The sequence below is a fragment of the Ascaphus truei genome, chromosome 10 (assembly GCF_040206685.1).
Source record: "Ascaphus truei isolate aAscTru1 chromosome 10, aAscTru1.hap1, whole genome shotgun sequence".
Lineage (NCBI taxonomy): Eukaryota > Metazoa > Chordata > Amphibia > Anura > Ascaphidae > Ascaphus > Ascaphus truei.
In genome coordinates this window covers 7,279,827-7,296,682 of record NC_134492.1, presented here as the reverse complement: position 1 = coordinate 7,296,682, position 16,856 = coordinate 7,279,827, and the positions used below count along the sequence as shown (strand labels likewise).

The 16,856-nt window shown below is 39.3% G+C and overlaps 1 protein-coding gene across 42 annotated transcripts in view; it reads left to right on the top strand.

Moving 5' to 3' along the window:
- ADGRL2 (adhesion G protein-coupled receptor L2) overlaps nucleotides 1–16,856 on the top strand; it is a 141,318-nt gene that overhangs the window by 89,740 nt on the left and 34,722 nt on the right. For 29 of the 42 annotated variants that reach the window (XM_075615684.1, XM_075615681.1, XM_075615723.1 and 26 more), the window contains exons 4-7: nucleotides 6,906–7,015; nucleotides 7,875–7,889; nucleotides 12,391–12,405; nucleotides 13,182–13,982. In XM_075615684.1, coding sequence (XP_075471799.1) covers nucleotides 6,906–7,015; nucleotides 7,875–7,889; nucleotides 12,391–12,405; nucleotides 13,182–13,982 — 941 coding nt within the window. The remainder of the gene's footprint in view (nucleotides 1–6,905; nucleotides 7,016–7,874; nucleotides 7,890–12,390; nucleotides 12,406–13,181; nucleotides 13,983–16,856) is intronic. The other 13 variants (XM_075615685.1, XM_075615688.1, XM_075615725.1 and 10 more) reach the window with 2 other exon arrangements.

The window sequence follows — 16,856 nt, the reverse complement described above, 5'->3', positions numbered from 1 at the left end:
AAGGATTAGAATATAAACGGATCTGACAGGAATTCAGTTTACCTCTTGACAGCAGACATTCTTTTAAGAATTAATAAATACGTTGCTATGCAGCAAGAAACATTTCTGTACTTAAATATAGGGTATTGTCAAGTTAATGTTGAAATTAGTAACTGCTGGATCTATTTGATTGGAATAATATCCTTGTTGGTTAGCTGTGACTGAACAAAGTCTGATTTGAGGCATTAGCAGAAATGTAGGTAATGGCCCATTCAGGATTAGAATGTATAAGTCATTATAAAGTGGTTGTTGGTTACTTTTTGTTCATGTAGTATTGATAATAATAATAATTTTTTATGGCGCTTTTCTCCAAATGGGACTCAAAGCACTTCCGTTACAAAAAAGGGGCAAAGAAGAAAACATTTAGGGTTAAAAAAAGAGTCCAAACACGAGGAAAGATACAATACAGGATGGGACGGTACGGTAGCTGTTAAATGACGGGTTGTGGATCATTAAATGCCTGGGTATATAGGTAGGTCTGAGCCTGTTATTATAGATTCCCGGAGAGGGGCTTCTCGCACTGTACGAGACAGACTGTTCCAAAGAGTGGGAGCAGCGTGGCTAGAAGCTCGGGCCCCAGAGTAAGTTGAGATTCTGGGAACTGTTCGGAGTCCTTCACCTGCGGATGGAAGTGAGACAATGGGAGTGTAGGGAACTAGAAGCTCTCTGATAGCTGGGACCTGTTCGGAACCTGTCCCTCCCGCCCCTCCTGGTGCTCGCTTAACACGCGTGACTAATTCATAAAAAATTCTGTCTCCCTCTTAAGTATTTATATTTTTGGCCACACCTGGTGTGTGTGCGTGCGTGTTTTTGCACACTTTCATTGGTGTCACTATCTGCAGCAATGGAAGATCTGTCTCATCTGAAGTGTAAGTTCATATCTGCATTGTGGTATCGCACAAAGGAGTGCACAGGAGTGGCAGGGAAATAAGCTGAATACTACTTTAAAAGCTGGAAATGAGGTTGTCCATGTCCACATCAAACACCAAAATATGACTATCTCCCCCGACCTAGATTGTCTCCAGCTCATCTTACAAAGATTTCAATTTGTCGTTCTGTTTTAGCAATTTAGGCATAGAATATGCCCACTACTGAAAGTATGCAAAATCTTTCAAAAAAGCTTTTTAACATGTAGGAGGGATGTGATGCTAGTTAGCTGCAGACATTATAATTAATTCAGTGCTGGCTTTTCTTATCTCTAGTGGTTTGTTGAGTTACACAAATGAATCACCACCATTACCCTCTGGAATCAACAGAGATCTTTCTGTATGGTTTCTGTTGATTAAAAAAAAGTAACCAAAAAAAAGCTTGTTCTCCGGGGCAACTTTACATAAAACGATTTATATATTTTTTTCATCCTGAAAAACGCGCCCTAAATGCAGGTTCTTTTGCATTACTGCAAACTCTAATCCTCTAAGTGGGTAATTAACAGGCCAGAAAAGCAATTTGTGGAGCACAAGAGCCATAAAGGTAAAAAATATTTTCTCCTTTGAATGATCTTTAAGGAGTAAAGAATTATAAGAGGAAGATGGTTCTAAGATGACCAATCTAAACATAATTAGGAGGAGCGGGCATGAAAATTCCTGCACATACATGCACTTCGATTTTCAATCATAACCAGTCTAATTAAATATTGAAAAGCCCCCAAAAATCCCATTGCAAGAAAAATGACCTGCCACACGAGGCCTCTAACTTTGCAGATAATTAGCCGGGGTTATTGAGAGGAAGTCAGAGATTGCTTCCAAGGTTTTGCAAGGTCGTGTCTTATTATACTGTATCTTTTGTACAGTCTGGTATCAAGTTCCTTGTTAAATTGAACTAAATAGGGCGTCCTATTGTGAGTTCCCATTTGCTTGCTTCTAAATGTAAATGTTTTTGCAAATACAGATGGCAGTAGGTGAAGATTTCTGGAAGTCATTTCCCAATGTTGGTGGCAGACATCAGCAATGCATTCTGGGAACTGATACAGGGTTTATTATTGCTGTTTCTAAAGCAATGTGTAAACAAGTCCGTTAGGGTGTTTTTAATCTGTCCTCTCAATAACGGGGTTTCGATAATGATAGTTGGACTAAATCACAAGACACTATAAGCAGTGAACGTCAGATATTCTAGAACCAGCCAACTCCAATTGAATGCAAAATAATTTATTTATTATATAGGTACTGTAGCAAGTGTATACTTCTCAGCCATAAATCATATTCTGCACTGTAAACCCAAGAGCACTCTAAATTAAGATGTTGGTGAAAATATGTTTTTTTGTTTGTTTTTTAATGACGTTTGAATGAATTCTTAGGTAGCAACTAAGAGGATTATCTTTGGATATTTGTTCTTTTTATTAATGACATTGTTTAGTTTCTTCATTTCGTGGTTACTTTGCAGTTAGTTTTCCCTGAGCATTCATGTGAGTGTATATTCTTACTCCGACTTTTCACCGACCTCCAGGACACATCATATTAAGTAGTGACCATGGTTTGCCAGGCTCCGTATTAAAGGCGCAGTGACCACGGGTTTGCTAGGCTCCGTATTAAAGGCGCAGTGACCACGGGTTTGCTAGGCTCCGTATTAAAGGCGCAGTGACCGCGGGTTTGCCAGGCTCCGTATTAAAGGCGCAGTGACCACGGGTTTGCCAGGCTCCGTATTAAAGGCACAGAGACCACGGGTTTGCCAGGATCCGTATTAAAAGCGCAGTGACTACGGGTTTGCCAGGCTCCGTATTAAAGGCGCAGTGACCACGGGTTTGCCAGGCTCCCTATTAAAGGCGCAGTGACCACAGGTTTACCAGGCTCCGTATGAATGGCGCAGTGACCACAAGTTTGCCAGGCTCCGTATGAATGGCGCAGTGACCACGGGTTTGCCAGGCTCCGTATGAATGGCGCAGTGACCACGGATTTGCCAGGATCCGTATTAAAAGCGCAGTGATCACGGGTTTGCCACGCTCCGTATGAATGGCGCAGTGACCACGGGTTTGCCACGCTCCGTATGAATGGCGCAGTCCCCACTTTGTAAAACCCGCCTGTTTTTAATTGTTAGTGGAACCATTCCGTTATGTAACAGCCTTTCTACCATTGTAATTTAAGATGGCTTTTGATGTTTGCATTAATACATTTGTGACTCCTGCTTATACTCAACTGATGAACCTTTGCAAATAAAACTGACTGCAAATTATAATCTATACCAGGGGTCACCAACTCACGTCCTGGAGTGCCAACAGGTCAGGTTTTCAGGATATCCATGCTTCAGCGCAGGTAGCTCAATCAGTGGCTCAGTCGAGATCTCAGCCACGGATTGAGCCACCTGTGCTGAAGCAGTTTAGCAACAACCTTTTGCTAATTGAAGCAAGTCGTTTCTCAGCTTGTAAAATGAAGCTGAAGCCCGTCCGGTTCTGTGCTGTGACACATCCCATTCTGCTGAATATTGAAAGAATATACTCTATAAGGACAGCACTGTATATTTTAGTTCAGCCTCTGTTTTATGTAGCTGTCATGATACACGAAGCTTTTCATTTCCATGCTGCATTTTTAATCTTCCTTAGAATAGTGCTGAATAATGGCCCCTGGCAGGAGATAATGAAATTTTCTTAATTTATATTTTCATGCCGAAACCGCGATTGAAAATGGCATCCGATGGCCTGGAGACATACAGAAGTGCAGGTTTCAGGGGAGCTGTAATAGTAAGGCAGTGCCAGTGGAGATGGGGTGTGATAGAGCAGTGAACAAGTCATTTAAGGAAGAACGAGAAAGCACCATCTCTTTATTGTAGCATATCTAATGATCTGCTGAAGATTCCCAATAGTTTTTGGAGCATGACGAGGGAAACTAATGTTATCTTGCCAAGACAGAAGGCCCAGCTTAATCAGTTGAACAAGAGTATTGATTAAAACACTTTGCACAATAGATTGCATTTAGAATCTCTCCTCCATCGTTCCACAGTTGGTAACATGCAATAACAAACATGGAATAATCAAAAGTAAAAGCAATTTGTTTTGTATTGTGCAACTTTAGATTACAGTCGGAATGATGCAAAACGATTTCTGTGTTTTTGAAGCGCTGAGCAGTAATTGGAGTGTAAAGAAATAATGAAGTTTTGCATCCACAAGTTTCTTTTCGTTTTTACGTATAACCTTTGAACTAAAAATTCAGGAACGGTTATGGGTGAATCGCTAAAAGAAACATTTTCTGCTGTCGTCTATTTTACTTGTTGGTTTGTAAAGTCGGATTCCTTGTCTATGAAAAGTCCGCTTCTACTAGACTCCCAAAATTACAGAGGACCGAGCGTAATCTGTACATAAAATGTATCGTTTTAAAATGTGTCCCATGTGGGGCTCCGAACAAATGCCATCACACGTGTTAATCACTTCCTTCATTGGGAAGCATTGATGTAAAGACCCTTTATTGAGGTGTTTAAAATTGCTCTGGCTGGAGTTTTTCTAAGATGTATTGCAATTTATCCATAATCACGGAAAGTGTGAGGCAACAAGGATAAAATTGAGACCAACAAAAAGTCACTTGTTGGATTGTTGTAGATGTTGTTGTAATACTAAGAAATGGCCTCTTGTTACATTTATGAAATAAGTCTAGATACTGAGACTTTGCTACTGGCAGGAAGAGCTTGTGCAGCATGTCTCCAAGCGCATTGTGCTGGGGTTGTACTGCTCTGGAATGGACAGGGCAAACGAAACACCTTGTTGTCGTCATAACACACATTGACCAAGAAATCATTTTTGGAGATGCCGTTTTGAATCGGTGTTTACCAAAAATGGAAGCATTTTGCGTGGTCCATCGTGAAATCTTTAACCTTTTCAGTGCCGGAGGTCTTGCGGCACCAGTTTGCCATCAGACCTCTGGTATTTGCAGGAATGGGATTTCTTAAGCAACGATAACATGAGCGCCCCCTCCCCCCCAGCTGATTGAGGTGGAGAGGGCTCCACTTCGTTGTCCATCAAGCCGGATCCGTTGGTGAGCTCTTACCGGCCGGCCCCTGGAAAACCCGTATTTCCCACGACGTAGGTTTCACGTCAGTAGGGCCACTAGTATGCCGGGACCAATGACGTTCTACGTATTGCATGAGGGCACTGAACAGGTTAAATTGCATCACAGGTCTCTGCAAATACTCCCAGCACCTGACATTATCATCAACTAAAAACATGGGGCGGGGTTTTGTTTTTTTAAGTCACAGCAAGATGAAAATCAATTGTATGCCCCTATTAATATATGTATAGTTTTGTTTTCGAGCAGAGAACATTGTTGACAATCGCAGATAATCTCCCTGAATCCTTCAGTTCACAGGAAGTGGTTGTAGATAGGTTTATTACTATTCTGCAGGCGGGAAGAACGCTGGCACTCTCAATAGGTTCTCCTGCTTGCAGGCCGTGTCTGCACCAGTCAAGTTACTCATTATTTTTCTGATGTTGCCATCTGGAACGGTCAGCCTCCAAAACAGACGTTGGATTGAATTTAGGATGGCTGCTATTTTCCCGTATAAATCAGAGGAGTGGTCTCGAGTGATAAATGCTTATTTTAGCATTTACAATGATTAGAAGGGAAAAAAGAACAGGATGTTGATGTATAGATTTAAGCGTACATCAATTTTTATGTGCTTTTTTGTTTTACCCACAGGGCTGACACTTTAATCTCACTATGCGCTGAATATGAGAATTGTAATAATTCTAATAATCATTTTATTTCATATAGAGCGTTTCTCCCAATGGGACTCAAAGCGCGTCACCATTACAGTATAGCGCGCGGTACGCAGCACACAGGCATGTTACAAACAGTCCTTGTCCTATAACGCTTCTCATCTATGTGCAGCACTGTGGACATGGTCAGTCCTACGGAGGAAGAAAAAAATTACTCCACATTACTTTTCTTTTCTTCTGATCCGCTTACTGGATAAATTGAATATACTGTACTTTATTCTGAATATAACTCACATTTTAGGCTAGCATAGTCCAGGTTGTTGAGGCTATAGCTGTAAATACTTTAGTTTACTCAGAGCCTTGAGTTACATCATTCTAGACTAGGCATAGGGGGCGGGGGGGTGGGGGGGAGATTCCCAGCACTCAAAATAAACGACAGTACAACAACGGGTTTATGTCAAAGAATAAAGAAATATATTGTATATCAAAAAAAGAGAGAGTGCTGACTTCACTGTCTGACACTACCCAATTTGCATTTTTATCCAGCAGAGGGATCGGTAGTACAGTAGGTGGGGTATAAGGGAAGTACCTCAGGCTCCATGGGTCTGTGTTAATGGGCCTGAAGAAGGGGCATTCTGCCCCGAAACGTTGGCCCCCTCATCCCCACATATTACTCGTGCTTTCTGTGTCTTGTATCACCCAGTGTGTCCTCTGTATTTTCCTCACCCTCTCAACCTCCCTTCCATCCCCCACTTTGTGTTCCCTTTCCCGCCTCATCCCTCTCACTGCTAACCATTGTGTCACTTTGTATAAACACATTGTCTAGTGTTGTTTGCAATGCACAAGCTGTAAAGCATCTCTCTTGTTTTGATATATAATATATTTCTTTATTCTTTGGCATAAACCTGTTATACTGCCATTTATTTTGAGTGCTGGCAATCTCCTCCTCTTTTCCTAGAATATAGTGTAGGAGGGTTAGGATCCCCCCATTATTCCTGTGCACAACTAGAACGTTTGACGAGCCATATTCTGCTTTTGAGTGCTGCATATACACCATACTTTTTTTTTATTGATCATTCTAGACTAGTTCCCATAATGTGTAAGCATTGCTTATGTACAGTCTTGCGTTGGTAATACTATTGATGACTTAGGTTTGTAAAAATAAGTTTCCCTTCATTTTTTGCATTTTTATTTAAACCTAGCTAAAGTTTACCTTTTTTTCTAATTACAGGTGCAATAATCGAACACAGTGTGTTGTGGTCACAGGGTCAGATGTGTTTCCTGACCCATGTCCTGGGACCTACAAATACTTGGAGGTCCAATATGAATGTGTACCATACAGTAAGTAAACAGCGTTATCCATTTTTGTGAACACCCGTTGTTTTTGCACCACCACCACTTGCAAAAGATGCATATGCTTATGACATAATAGAGAACCATTATGCATGCAGAACACTTTGAGAGTATGGTCCTCCAGTCCTACTCCCCAAATGTGGAAGAAAGCCATAGTGTTATGCTAGCCAAGTGTCCTTCTGCATTCTTGAGTGTTTGCTTTTAGGGCTAGTGTTTTCCTAGAAAATAAACCAGATTTAGCTATTGAGAATGCCAGAAAGAAGTGTACATCTGCCCAATACTGGTGACTGACAAATTGGTTTGGCTCACACTTTTCTAAAGAGAGTATTGACTTTAATTTTAATCACGAGTTGCTTGAGCAGCTACCTGCTGTTGTAGTTCCTGTTATGCATTTTAGTAGCTTCTGTTGAGACAAACGCCTCCGTTATGTTTTTTTTTTCAGAGTAACATCACTTGCAGTGAAGTATAACTCAGATGTAGCATGCATAATTGTAGCACAGTATATGAGACCTTTTGCATGTGTTTAGTAGTCAACAGACAGTGGGACAAATTCCACATGTAGATAGTGGAAACATCAACTTTCATGTAAATGTGTGGTAATCTACTCACCGACACTATCCAATAATCTAGTCGGTCTTTTGATCTCAATTTGCAACCTCAGTGGATTGTTATACCAAAAGTAATTTAGCCTGGTCTTAATTGGACTTCAATGTACAATTTTTCAGAATGCCTCAAAACTCATCCTATAACAAACTTGTTTCTCTTTTTCAATTGAACTTCTGCATTTTGCTTTTTGATGTGGAACCTTCGTCTATAAATTCGAACACGGAAACGCACACAAATTGAGCAAACCAATTCGAAGGTGATTTTTTTTAAAATTTTATTTTTAGTTTAAAGTTTTATTTCTCAAACTTTATCTACAAGATGACTGCTTCACAGACTCATTTTGCAAAGAAATGTCCTCTGAATATCACCTAACAGCATTTCTTACTAGGTAAAATACTGAATAGGAAGTATGCTCACCCGATGCCGACACATTGCTGTCCATGTAGTGCACTACTTGGTAACTTGTTGCACTGAGGGCCACACTTGTAGTTTCCAATATTCTAGACTATTCTGCAAGAATCCCCTAACTAAAGTTGTTATTATAATAATACTAGTTCTTCTTGCATAGCGCTGCTTGTTTCTGCAAACACAGTCCCTGCCCCATGGAGCTTACAATCTGTTTTTTGGTGCCTGAGGCACAGGGAGATAAGGCGGCTTGCCCAAGGTCACACGGCGCTGACACCGGGAATTGAACCAGGACCCCTGCTTCACACTCAGTGTCAGTCAGTGTCTTTACTCACTGAGCCGCCGCTTCTCCCTGTACTGTACTGTAAATTGAAGAATTTGAACTGGGGGAGAGAAGTCTTCCTAGAGCTGCTCTTTTTAGCTCTGGGTGAGCACCTCGTTCCTGAGATACTTACCGGTTTAGTTGCCAGATTTTCAAAGATGGTGTTCATGGTCGTCTCATAGGAAGCAGGGGTGGCGACCTCCTGGCCTCACGGGCCACCAACAGGTCAGGTTTCCAGGATAGCCCTTCAGCACAGGCGACGCAATCGGTTCCGGCTTCAGCACAGGTGGCTCAATGAGAGGCCACCTGTGCTGAAGCACGGATATCTGTAAAATCTGACCGTTTGGTGTCCCTTGAGGATTGGAGATGGACACTTCTGCATAGGAAGCAAACTACACAGATTAGTATCTTGGCAACATGGCAGTGCCCAGAACTAAAAATAGCTTGGTTCAGCTCTGGGGAATCCCTGTCTTCAAATGTCAGTGAACCTGAAAAAAATAAGTACAGTATGTGGGATTGTTTCTCTAATTTGTGTATTCTTGGTATGCAAGTTAATCCTGCAACATATTTCAAGTGCTTCTGACACACAAGAAATAATGTGGCACTTGTATAATGTGAAACGTATTCTTATCCTTTCAAGCTAAGAAGGGACAAGCTATCAGAAGCGGCCATTTTGTAAATAGGATAAACAGGACTTTATCCTTCAAAACTGTTGTTGCAAAATGGTGTCTGAAGATTGTTTTATTACATGCTGTATCGGATTTTGTTTAATTGTAGTTTTTCCTCTAGCCTATTTGTACTGTCATTTTCTCATTCACTTGGAATTGTAATTTCCATTTTCTTTCTTAGCAAGTCGTTGGTAATATGTTGGAAGAAATCCAGTCTATTTCCAGATCATTAAAAAAGTGTACAAGATTTTATCTATATGTTCCTACTATACATTGTAATTTTACAGTTTCCTTCCCAGGTTTGTGCATTGTACAACAAATCATAATATTAAAGCGGCATTTTCACCAACTATTCAAATAGTTCACGTGTTTGAAATGTACATTTTAAAAGTAGTTTAAAAAAAAAATATATAAATACTCCTAAAATTCTCTTGTTTTATCCAATTAAGCCTTGTTTAAAACAAGAGAATTTAAGATGTTTGAAATATTTGTTTTAAATGAGACTTTAAACAAAATTTACATTTACATTTAAATGATTGCATGCATTTTTTTTACATTTTACAGCTGCTCATATAATATATCCAGAACAATGATTTATTTCTGTGTATCACTAAAGAACAAAATGTGTTAATTGTATGCCTGCTAGAAAATGCCACTTCAATTTTATGATTTGATGAGGAATGTGAGAAAACAAGTGTCTTGTATGTTTTTCTTCACATTGTGAGATTGTTATATTATTTTTTACTTATAATAAATATGGACGCCGAGTGCAGAACAATGCGGTCATTTTTTAAGTGCAGACAGGTTTTGACCAGCATGCTGCTTTCCCCAAAACAGAACACGACATATTGTGGTTACTGAATAATACTGACCGCATGACACTTTGCCCACGTTTATAATTGTTCTTTGCCGCTCTTCTCGTGAACCTTTTTGCACAACCTAACATTAATGGCTTACTTTATTTACATTTCTAATTTTATTTATTTGAACCAGGGCGTTTCTGCTGGTTCCCGTACAAAGGATTCCTTTGGGAGTAGATACCCCCCCCCCCCCCCTGTTTATTTGATTTTGTTTTTCACTGAAATGTCTGTAATTGCTGTATATGGAAGAACATAATGTAGGGTTGTCTATAAATGAGTATATCAAAATTATACTGGTTATAATGTGTTTAACCTGTATTTGTCCTAATGAGACATAGCAAGAACGTTCTATACAGATTACTCTACAGAAACGTCACAATTCTTAGCTTGAATAAGCATTGTTTTTCTTCACATTTTCTCTCATTCCGGTAGCTGGATGAGCATCTCATTACAGTATGCAGTGCAATAAATCCCCTGTATTGATTTATATTTTATCTAATTTGTTTACCTTAATAATCCAGTCCATGTGTTAAAATGAATGATTCTCTAATCAGACAAACCTTTAGTGTTTCTTTATTGCTGGTTTATAGACCCTGCACAGTATTTTTCATGTCAGTGATTACATATGCATGCTTGCTACATATAAGTTAATAAATATTGAATAGTGGGGTTTGTAGTGTAGTTTATCAAACTGACATCAAATGCAGTCATTACGAAAATCATTGGAAACTTGGTATTCACACGCTGTCTTCCTCTTCATGTAATACATGGTCTGCAAGAGGGAAAAGGACAGAGCAGAGAGTCAAATATTTGTTTTTTTTCTATATCGATCATTTAGTTTACATTTAAAATTGTCTGTTGTGTTATTTTGTGCATGCTTCTTACTATATTGAATGTGTAGTCACTTTTTTGTGTTTTCTAACATAGGTATTGGTTTTCTTCCTTAAAGCAACATTGCATGCATGAGACGCCCTTCATTCTGAAAGTGTACATGCTACAATGTAACAACATCGCCGCACCCAAACTAATAACCCATTCATCTGTCTTTACAACTCAAAACATTCATGGAAGGACCGCTATTATTAATCTCTTTTGACAATTAACACAGTTTAGGACTGGCTGAGCACAACAAACAATTTACAATTGGTTTGTTTTTATATAAGGAGGGTGCCAAAGAAAGTAGAAATACGCGATATTCTGCGTGTTCACTGCTAGGGATGGCAGGGACCCGAGTGCTGCTTTCATACATAGATCTAGAACATAAGAAAACTGTACGGAACTATAATTGCCACATCCATCCAGTATGTCCTCATTAAATAGTAAATACTAAAGCTAGTTAACTCTGCCATTTGTTTGATGAATACGTTTAGCACTTCTGTTTACAAGATGCGTGTGGGGCAGAAACGATGCAAAATTATTTGTGACTGAACCCATTGTATCTATGTAAATATTGCATAGATCATCACGGGGAGAGAAGAGAAATGAGATGTAATGTGTTTCTCTTTTGCGGGAAGAAAATGGTTTTGAATGAAATGGTTAGCAAAATATAGTTTCGTTTTGGCTTACAACCCAGAGGGGGGTATGATTCAGCTGGCAATTCTCTGCAAGATTTAAATCGCAGCTTGTGAAACTTGTTACACAAGGAAATTAGTGGGATTTTAAGCTTTGTATTCTGCTAGAAAAGTTGGTGATGGCACCGAAGTTTAACTTTAGTCATGAAAGTTTAGATCCAAGAACTGACAAGTTCGTTGCTCAAGCAATCTGTAAAACATTACAGAGCTCGGAGTAATGTGCCAATGAATATAAATATTGTTATTAGCTGGTTAACATTGGTTAAATGGAAGCACACTGTGTGTGTATTTATAACGTATTACACACACACGTTAATGCACACATTGGTGTGTAATTGGATATTCTGCACTATTGTGGCGGTTGAATCCGATAAAATATCTGATATTTTGCATTACAACATACAACACATTATTCTGTTATCGGGACGGGGGTGCTGGGGTAAATAACATATGCTGTGCGTGTACATACACATACCCACGTGTGTGTGTGTGTGTGTGTGTGTGTCTGTACACACTAATTTCTGTATTCTTGTCAATGATATACAAAGTTATGGGAGTGTGTGAATGATTCGGGGTATTCCAGCCATCACACATTTTATTGATTACTCAAATGGTTATACGTTCAGTAACATGACTAATGCAAGTAAAGAGATTAGTTGGTAATATAATTTTTTTTTCCCCCACTAAGGAACACTAAGAGAAATCACAGGGCAGCATATTAGTTATGCTTACATAGACAACAAATCTGTTTGATTGTATAACTGTCTCTCTCTTATAGGTCTTCCAGCTTCTCCATTTCTCCAGGTTAGCGGCGTTCTGTCCCTGAGTTATTAGGATCTGTACTAATTTAACTACAGAAAAAAATAGTCTGTTAATCTCTCTTCTTTTCTCCTTGCACCTTTTTCACTTTCTCTTCCAATGCTTAAAATAGAAGTGGAGCAAAAAGGTAAATAATCGACAGCCCAAACCCCAGCTCCTTGTTATGTGCCATATGGATGTCAATCTTCTCTACCTACCCCCTTATCCCTAAGCACCGATGTTATAACCAACAGGACCTCATGTGTACACCCCATACACACATTGACTGTTAAGCAATGATTTGGATACGTCACATATGTGGGACACGTCTCTGAATTACTTGTGGCAAATGTTTCTCTTCGACCTGTAGTGCTTTTGTAGTTCTTTTCATTTTAAGTTCCATCTTGCCTGGCTTCCAGAACCCTTCCCATACATAGCATGCCACCGTTACAGGGTTTCCTGGTTTGTTTCATTCATCGCTTCAATTGTGCGTTTGTTTGTTTTTTTTCCAGCTCCCATTTGCCGTATAAATGTTGTGTTCCTTATTTTGAGATGTTTCAGCTTTTGTTTCGCTTCCTGAAGTTCTAAGTACATACGTTTGTTAGTAGCATAAATGGAAAACCATTCACATATTTTAATAGCCTTGCTCTGCGTGTGGTTTTCATTGTCTGTGGAAGAGATGTGAGCTCACATGCCTGTAATTTATTGTCCTTTGAGGTAATGTAATTTGGTTTCTAAAATGTACTGCATTGTAAATTGACATAGTTAATTTGTAGTAGTTGGAATGCACTTTTTTTGCTTTCTATTCTGAAGGTAAAACCTAAATCGTTTTCCAATGCACAATCCTTTTTTAATACTTGTTAGAAATTTAAAAAAAAGTGAAATGTTATATTAAAATAACTCTCTCTCTTTTTTTTTTTTTAGTCTTTGTTTGCCCGGGCGCGTTGAAAGAAGTGGTGGACTCCCCATACATTTTTGAAGCTGAGCAGAAAGCCGGAGCCTGGTGTAAAGACCCTCTTCAAGCGGCAGATAAAATTTATTTCATGCCATGGACTCCATATCGTACGGATACTTTGGTAGAATTTGCTTCCTTGCAAGATTTCCAAAATGGTCGTCAGACGACAACCTATAAACTTCCTAACAGAGTGGATGGCACTGGATTTGTGGTATATGACGGTGCTGTGTTTTTCAACAAGGAAAGAACCAGGAATATTGTGAAATTTGACCTGAGGACTAGAATCAAGAGTGGAGAAGCAATAATTAACTATGCCAATTACCACGACACGTCTCCGTATAGGTGGGGAGGAAAAACCGATATTGACTTGGCTGTTGATGAAAATGGATTATGGGTGATCTATGCTACGGAACAAAACAATGGGTTAATAGTCATCAGCCAATTAAATCCGTACACTCTCCGCTTTGAGGCGACATGGGAAACCACGTATGACAAGCGAGCGGCATCAAATGCTTTTATGATATGCGGAGTTCTCTATGTCGTACGATCTGTGTATCAGGATAATGAAAGTGAAACTGGCAAGAATACAATAGACTACGTGTACAATACCAAGTTGAGTCGAGGAGAATCTGTAGATATCCCTTTCCCTAATCAGTATCAGTACATTGCTGCAGTGGATTATAACCCCAGAGATAACCAGCTATACGTGTGGAATAACAACTTTATCCTCCGATACACTCTAGAGTTCATCCTCCAGGACCTAGCCCAAGGTAAAAAAATAATAATCTTGAGTAGTTGATACTTTTTTTTGTATGTGTCCGTGCATGTTTCTTCATTAAAAAATTTTTTTTAAAGCATTTTGATTAAAATATATACAGTATGTATATATGTATATATGTATGTATGTATGTGTGTGTGTGTGTATACACACACACACACACACACACACACACACACACACACACACACACACACACACACACACACACACACATATATTTACTACCTAGGAGGGATGGTATGGGGGGAGGGGGTCTCAATTTGATGGAAGTGATTTTTTTTTTCACATTTGCTATCCTTGAGTTTCAGGAACAGCTTCCTTCCTTAACTTGCATTTAAAAAAGTCTGCTAGATGCATCAGTATTTCTATACAGCTTGAAGACGTGTGATGTCAACCGTAAAATTACTGTTAGGAGTTTAGTGTAGGGGAGTTGCCGGACTGACTTATGTGCATTTAAAAAAAAAAAAAAAAAACCTTGACATTAAAAACAGCTTAGGGGGAAAAGCATTTTCTCCACCCAGGCCGGTATTTACGTCACAGGTCTCCTTTCTCTCCTCTAATGTCTTGGATTGTCTCAAAAAGTATTTGGAAGAATTGCTGTTTGAGGTTCTATTAGTATGTAGTTAAAACCTGCCCAGCTGCATTTTTTTTCCATTTGTAAAAGAAATGGAATTAAAATTTTGAAATGTTAACAGAGTGTAACATGTTTGTTCCAAACGTGACAATCTAATACACATTCCTCGAGTGGAACTGCTATTTACTATGGAATCTTCTTGTTTCTGTCTCATACCTTCGCTGGTACCCCTATTTCAAAATCAGACTTCGGCGAAGCTTCAGAAGACATGGAATAGACACACATGGTAGAGATGAATCAGAATGCTTTTTCTATGCATTCACCTTCAACGTTTTCCAGTGGAAAGCAGATGTTGGACATTGGCATATGTCTTTCACAGGATCTACTCAAGTGGCAGTTTAGCAAGAAATACAAAAATATATATTTCCGGAAGTGCACCTAAATGTTTTTTTTAAAGTATAGTCATTGGTCTTGATTTCGAATCCCTTATTGGTAGGTGTCGGAGAGGGGGAGTAGAATGCTGCTCTTGTTGACGAGAACTGACTAACTGGTGGAGGTCTTTGACTTCTGTCTACTTGCCTTACCCGCTATAAAACATTGGATCTACTTGATCTTGGCATTTTTCTCATGGTTTTCGATACATTGGCAGAGAAGCAGTCATTGTTAAATTAATGTAAAGTTGTTTGCATCCTGCTTCTTTAACAATACTTGTTTTTGGTACTGCTGACCGCACAAAATGCAGATCACCTCATAGTCTTGATGTTATCACTCTGCGTCTGCTTCCCCTTTTTTAAGCAGCGCTAGACATGTTCCCCTTCGGTTTTGTTGAATCACATACGGTACTTACAGTGTAACCGCAACCAGTAGAGCAGGTTTCAGTGGTGTTGCAAGCACCTGTCTTTCCTTTATACTAGTATTCTTGGATGTGTCCACGTTGTTTTTTCAGGCATTCTCCTCCGAATGCCTTGGTGTCTTACCTCCCATGAATTCAGATTCCATTGTACAGTCTGTACAAAAAGAACTGTGGTGCATGTTTTAGTACTGTTCCCTACCCGCCTCCATTTTAATCCAAATATTTTTTTAAAGGAATACACATTTTGAAGGATGAAGCTACTTCCGTTTCTGTAGTTTCATTTATGTTGCTCGACGTCTTGGTGAGGCTGAAGTACATTGTTTTTTTACCAATCTCCCGGATTTCTGCTTCTTTTGATGCTGACTTTGGATATTAGAATGCAATTTCCAGTCTCCTAGCTTTTGATTACCAGACAAATGGGTATAATCCTTTCACTGTTGCATCTGATTGTCTCAATGACTCTTTTTCATCAACATACTCGTCACTGAAAATATGATCCATGATTTACCAGAAAGGGTCTTTTTTTTCCTTTCGTTATTTGCAAAGTTGAGATTAGTGTATTGCAACGAAGTTATCCCACAGTGCTGTGTGTTCGGGCAGCTCTTTCACATTCCCTTCTCGTGAAATGGAGAAGGGAGGCGTTCAATACACACGCTTGGCTTCATTTCTGAAAGAAGTCCGTTGCAATGCAATTTGTAGGCAAGGTTATGTTTGCAGAGAGTATAGCACATAAAGCATTTTTTTTAATGTTATGCATATTTGACATTTGGACTTCAGCAGAAATTCTTTGAGTCATTAACAAGTTGTATGGCCACACTATCCATTTTAATATACAACAAAATTACTTTCTGGGGATGCAAAAGCACTAATTGGGCTAACCAGGTTATAGTGCTAACCTTTCCGTTAGTAAAAGCTTTGCATATAGACACAGGAAATTGTTCAACAGAAAAGCCGATTTACAACCACAGTGATTTTTAGTAATCCTCTCATAGACAGCTGCTCAACTCATAGCTATAAGGTCAGGAGGACTTCTGGAAGATGTTTGTAATGGTATCTGGTGCCCCAGTGCTCAGGAACAAGCCAACCAACATATGGAAAATAGATTTTCTAAAGGCTTAAAGTGTTGCATGTGGGCTGAGTCAATCATATTGCTTGATAGTAACAAAACGCCTGTGTGTTGTCATGCATTTTAAACCACAAAAAGTTATCCCAGTTTATAAATATCAAGGCACCGCTTAGTATTGGCAAAACATGTTTTTCCCTGGGAAGATTGATTGGTCTTGGATGACCTTTCCTTTCTTTGAACATATATGCATTTTTTTTGGTGAGTAATTAGTCGTGCGCCTTTCTATAGGGTATGGGTTCGGAACTGTGTTCATTAAACCTGGTTCCAGTTAAATTGCATTTATAGTTCTAGTAGTGATTTTCTCCACAGC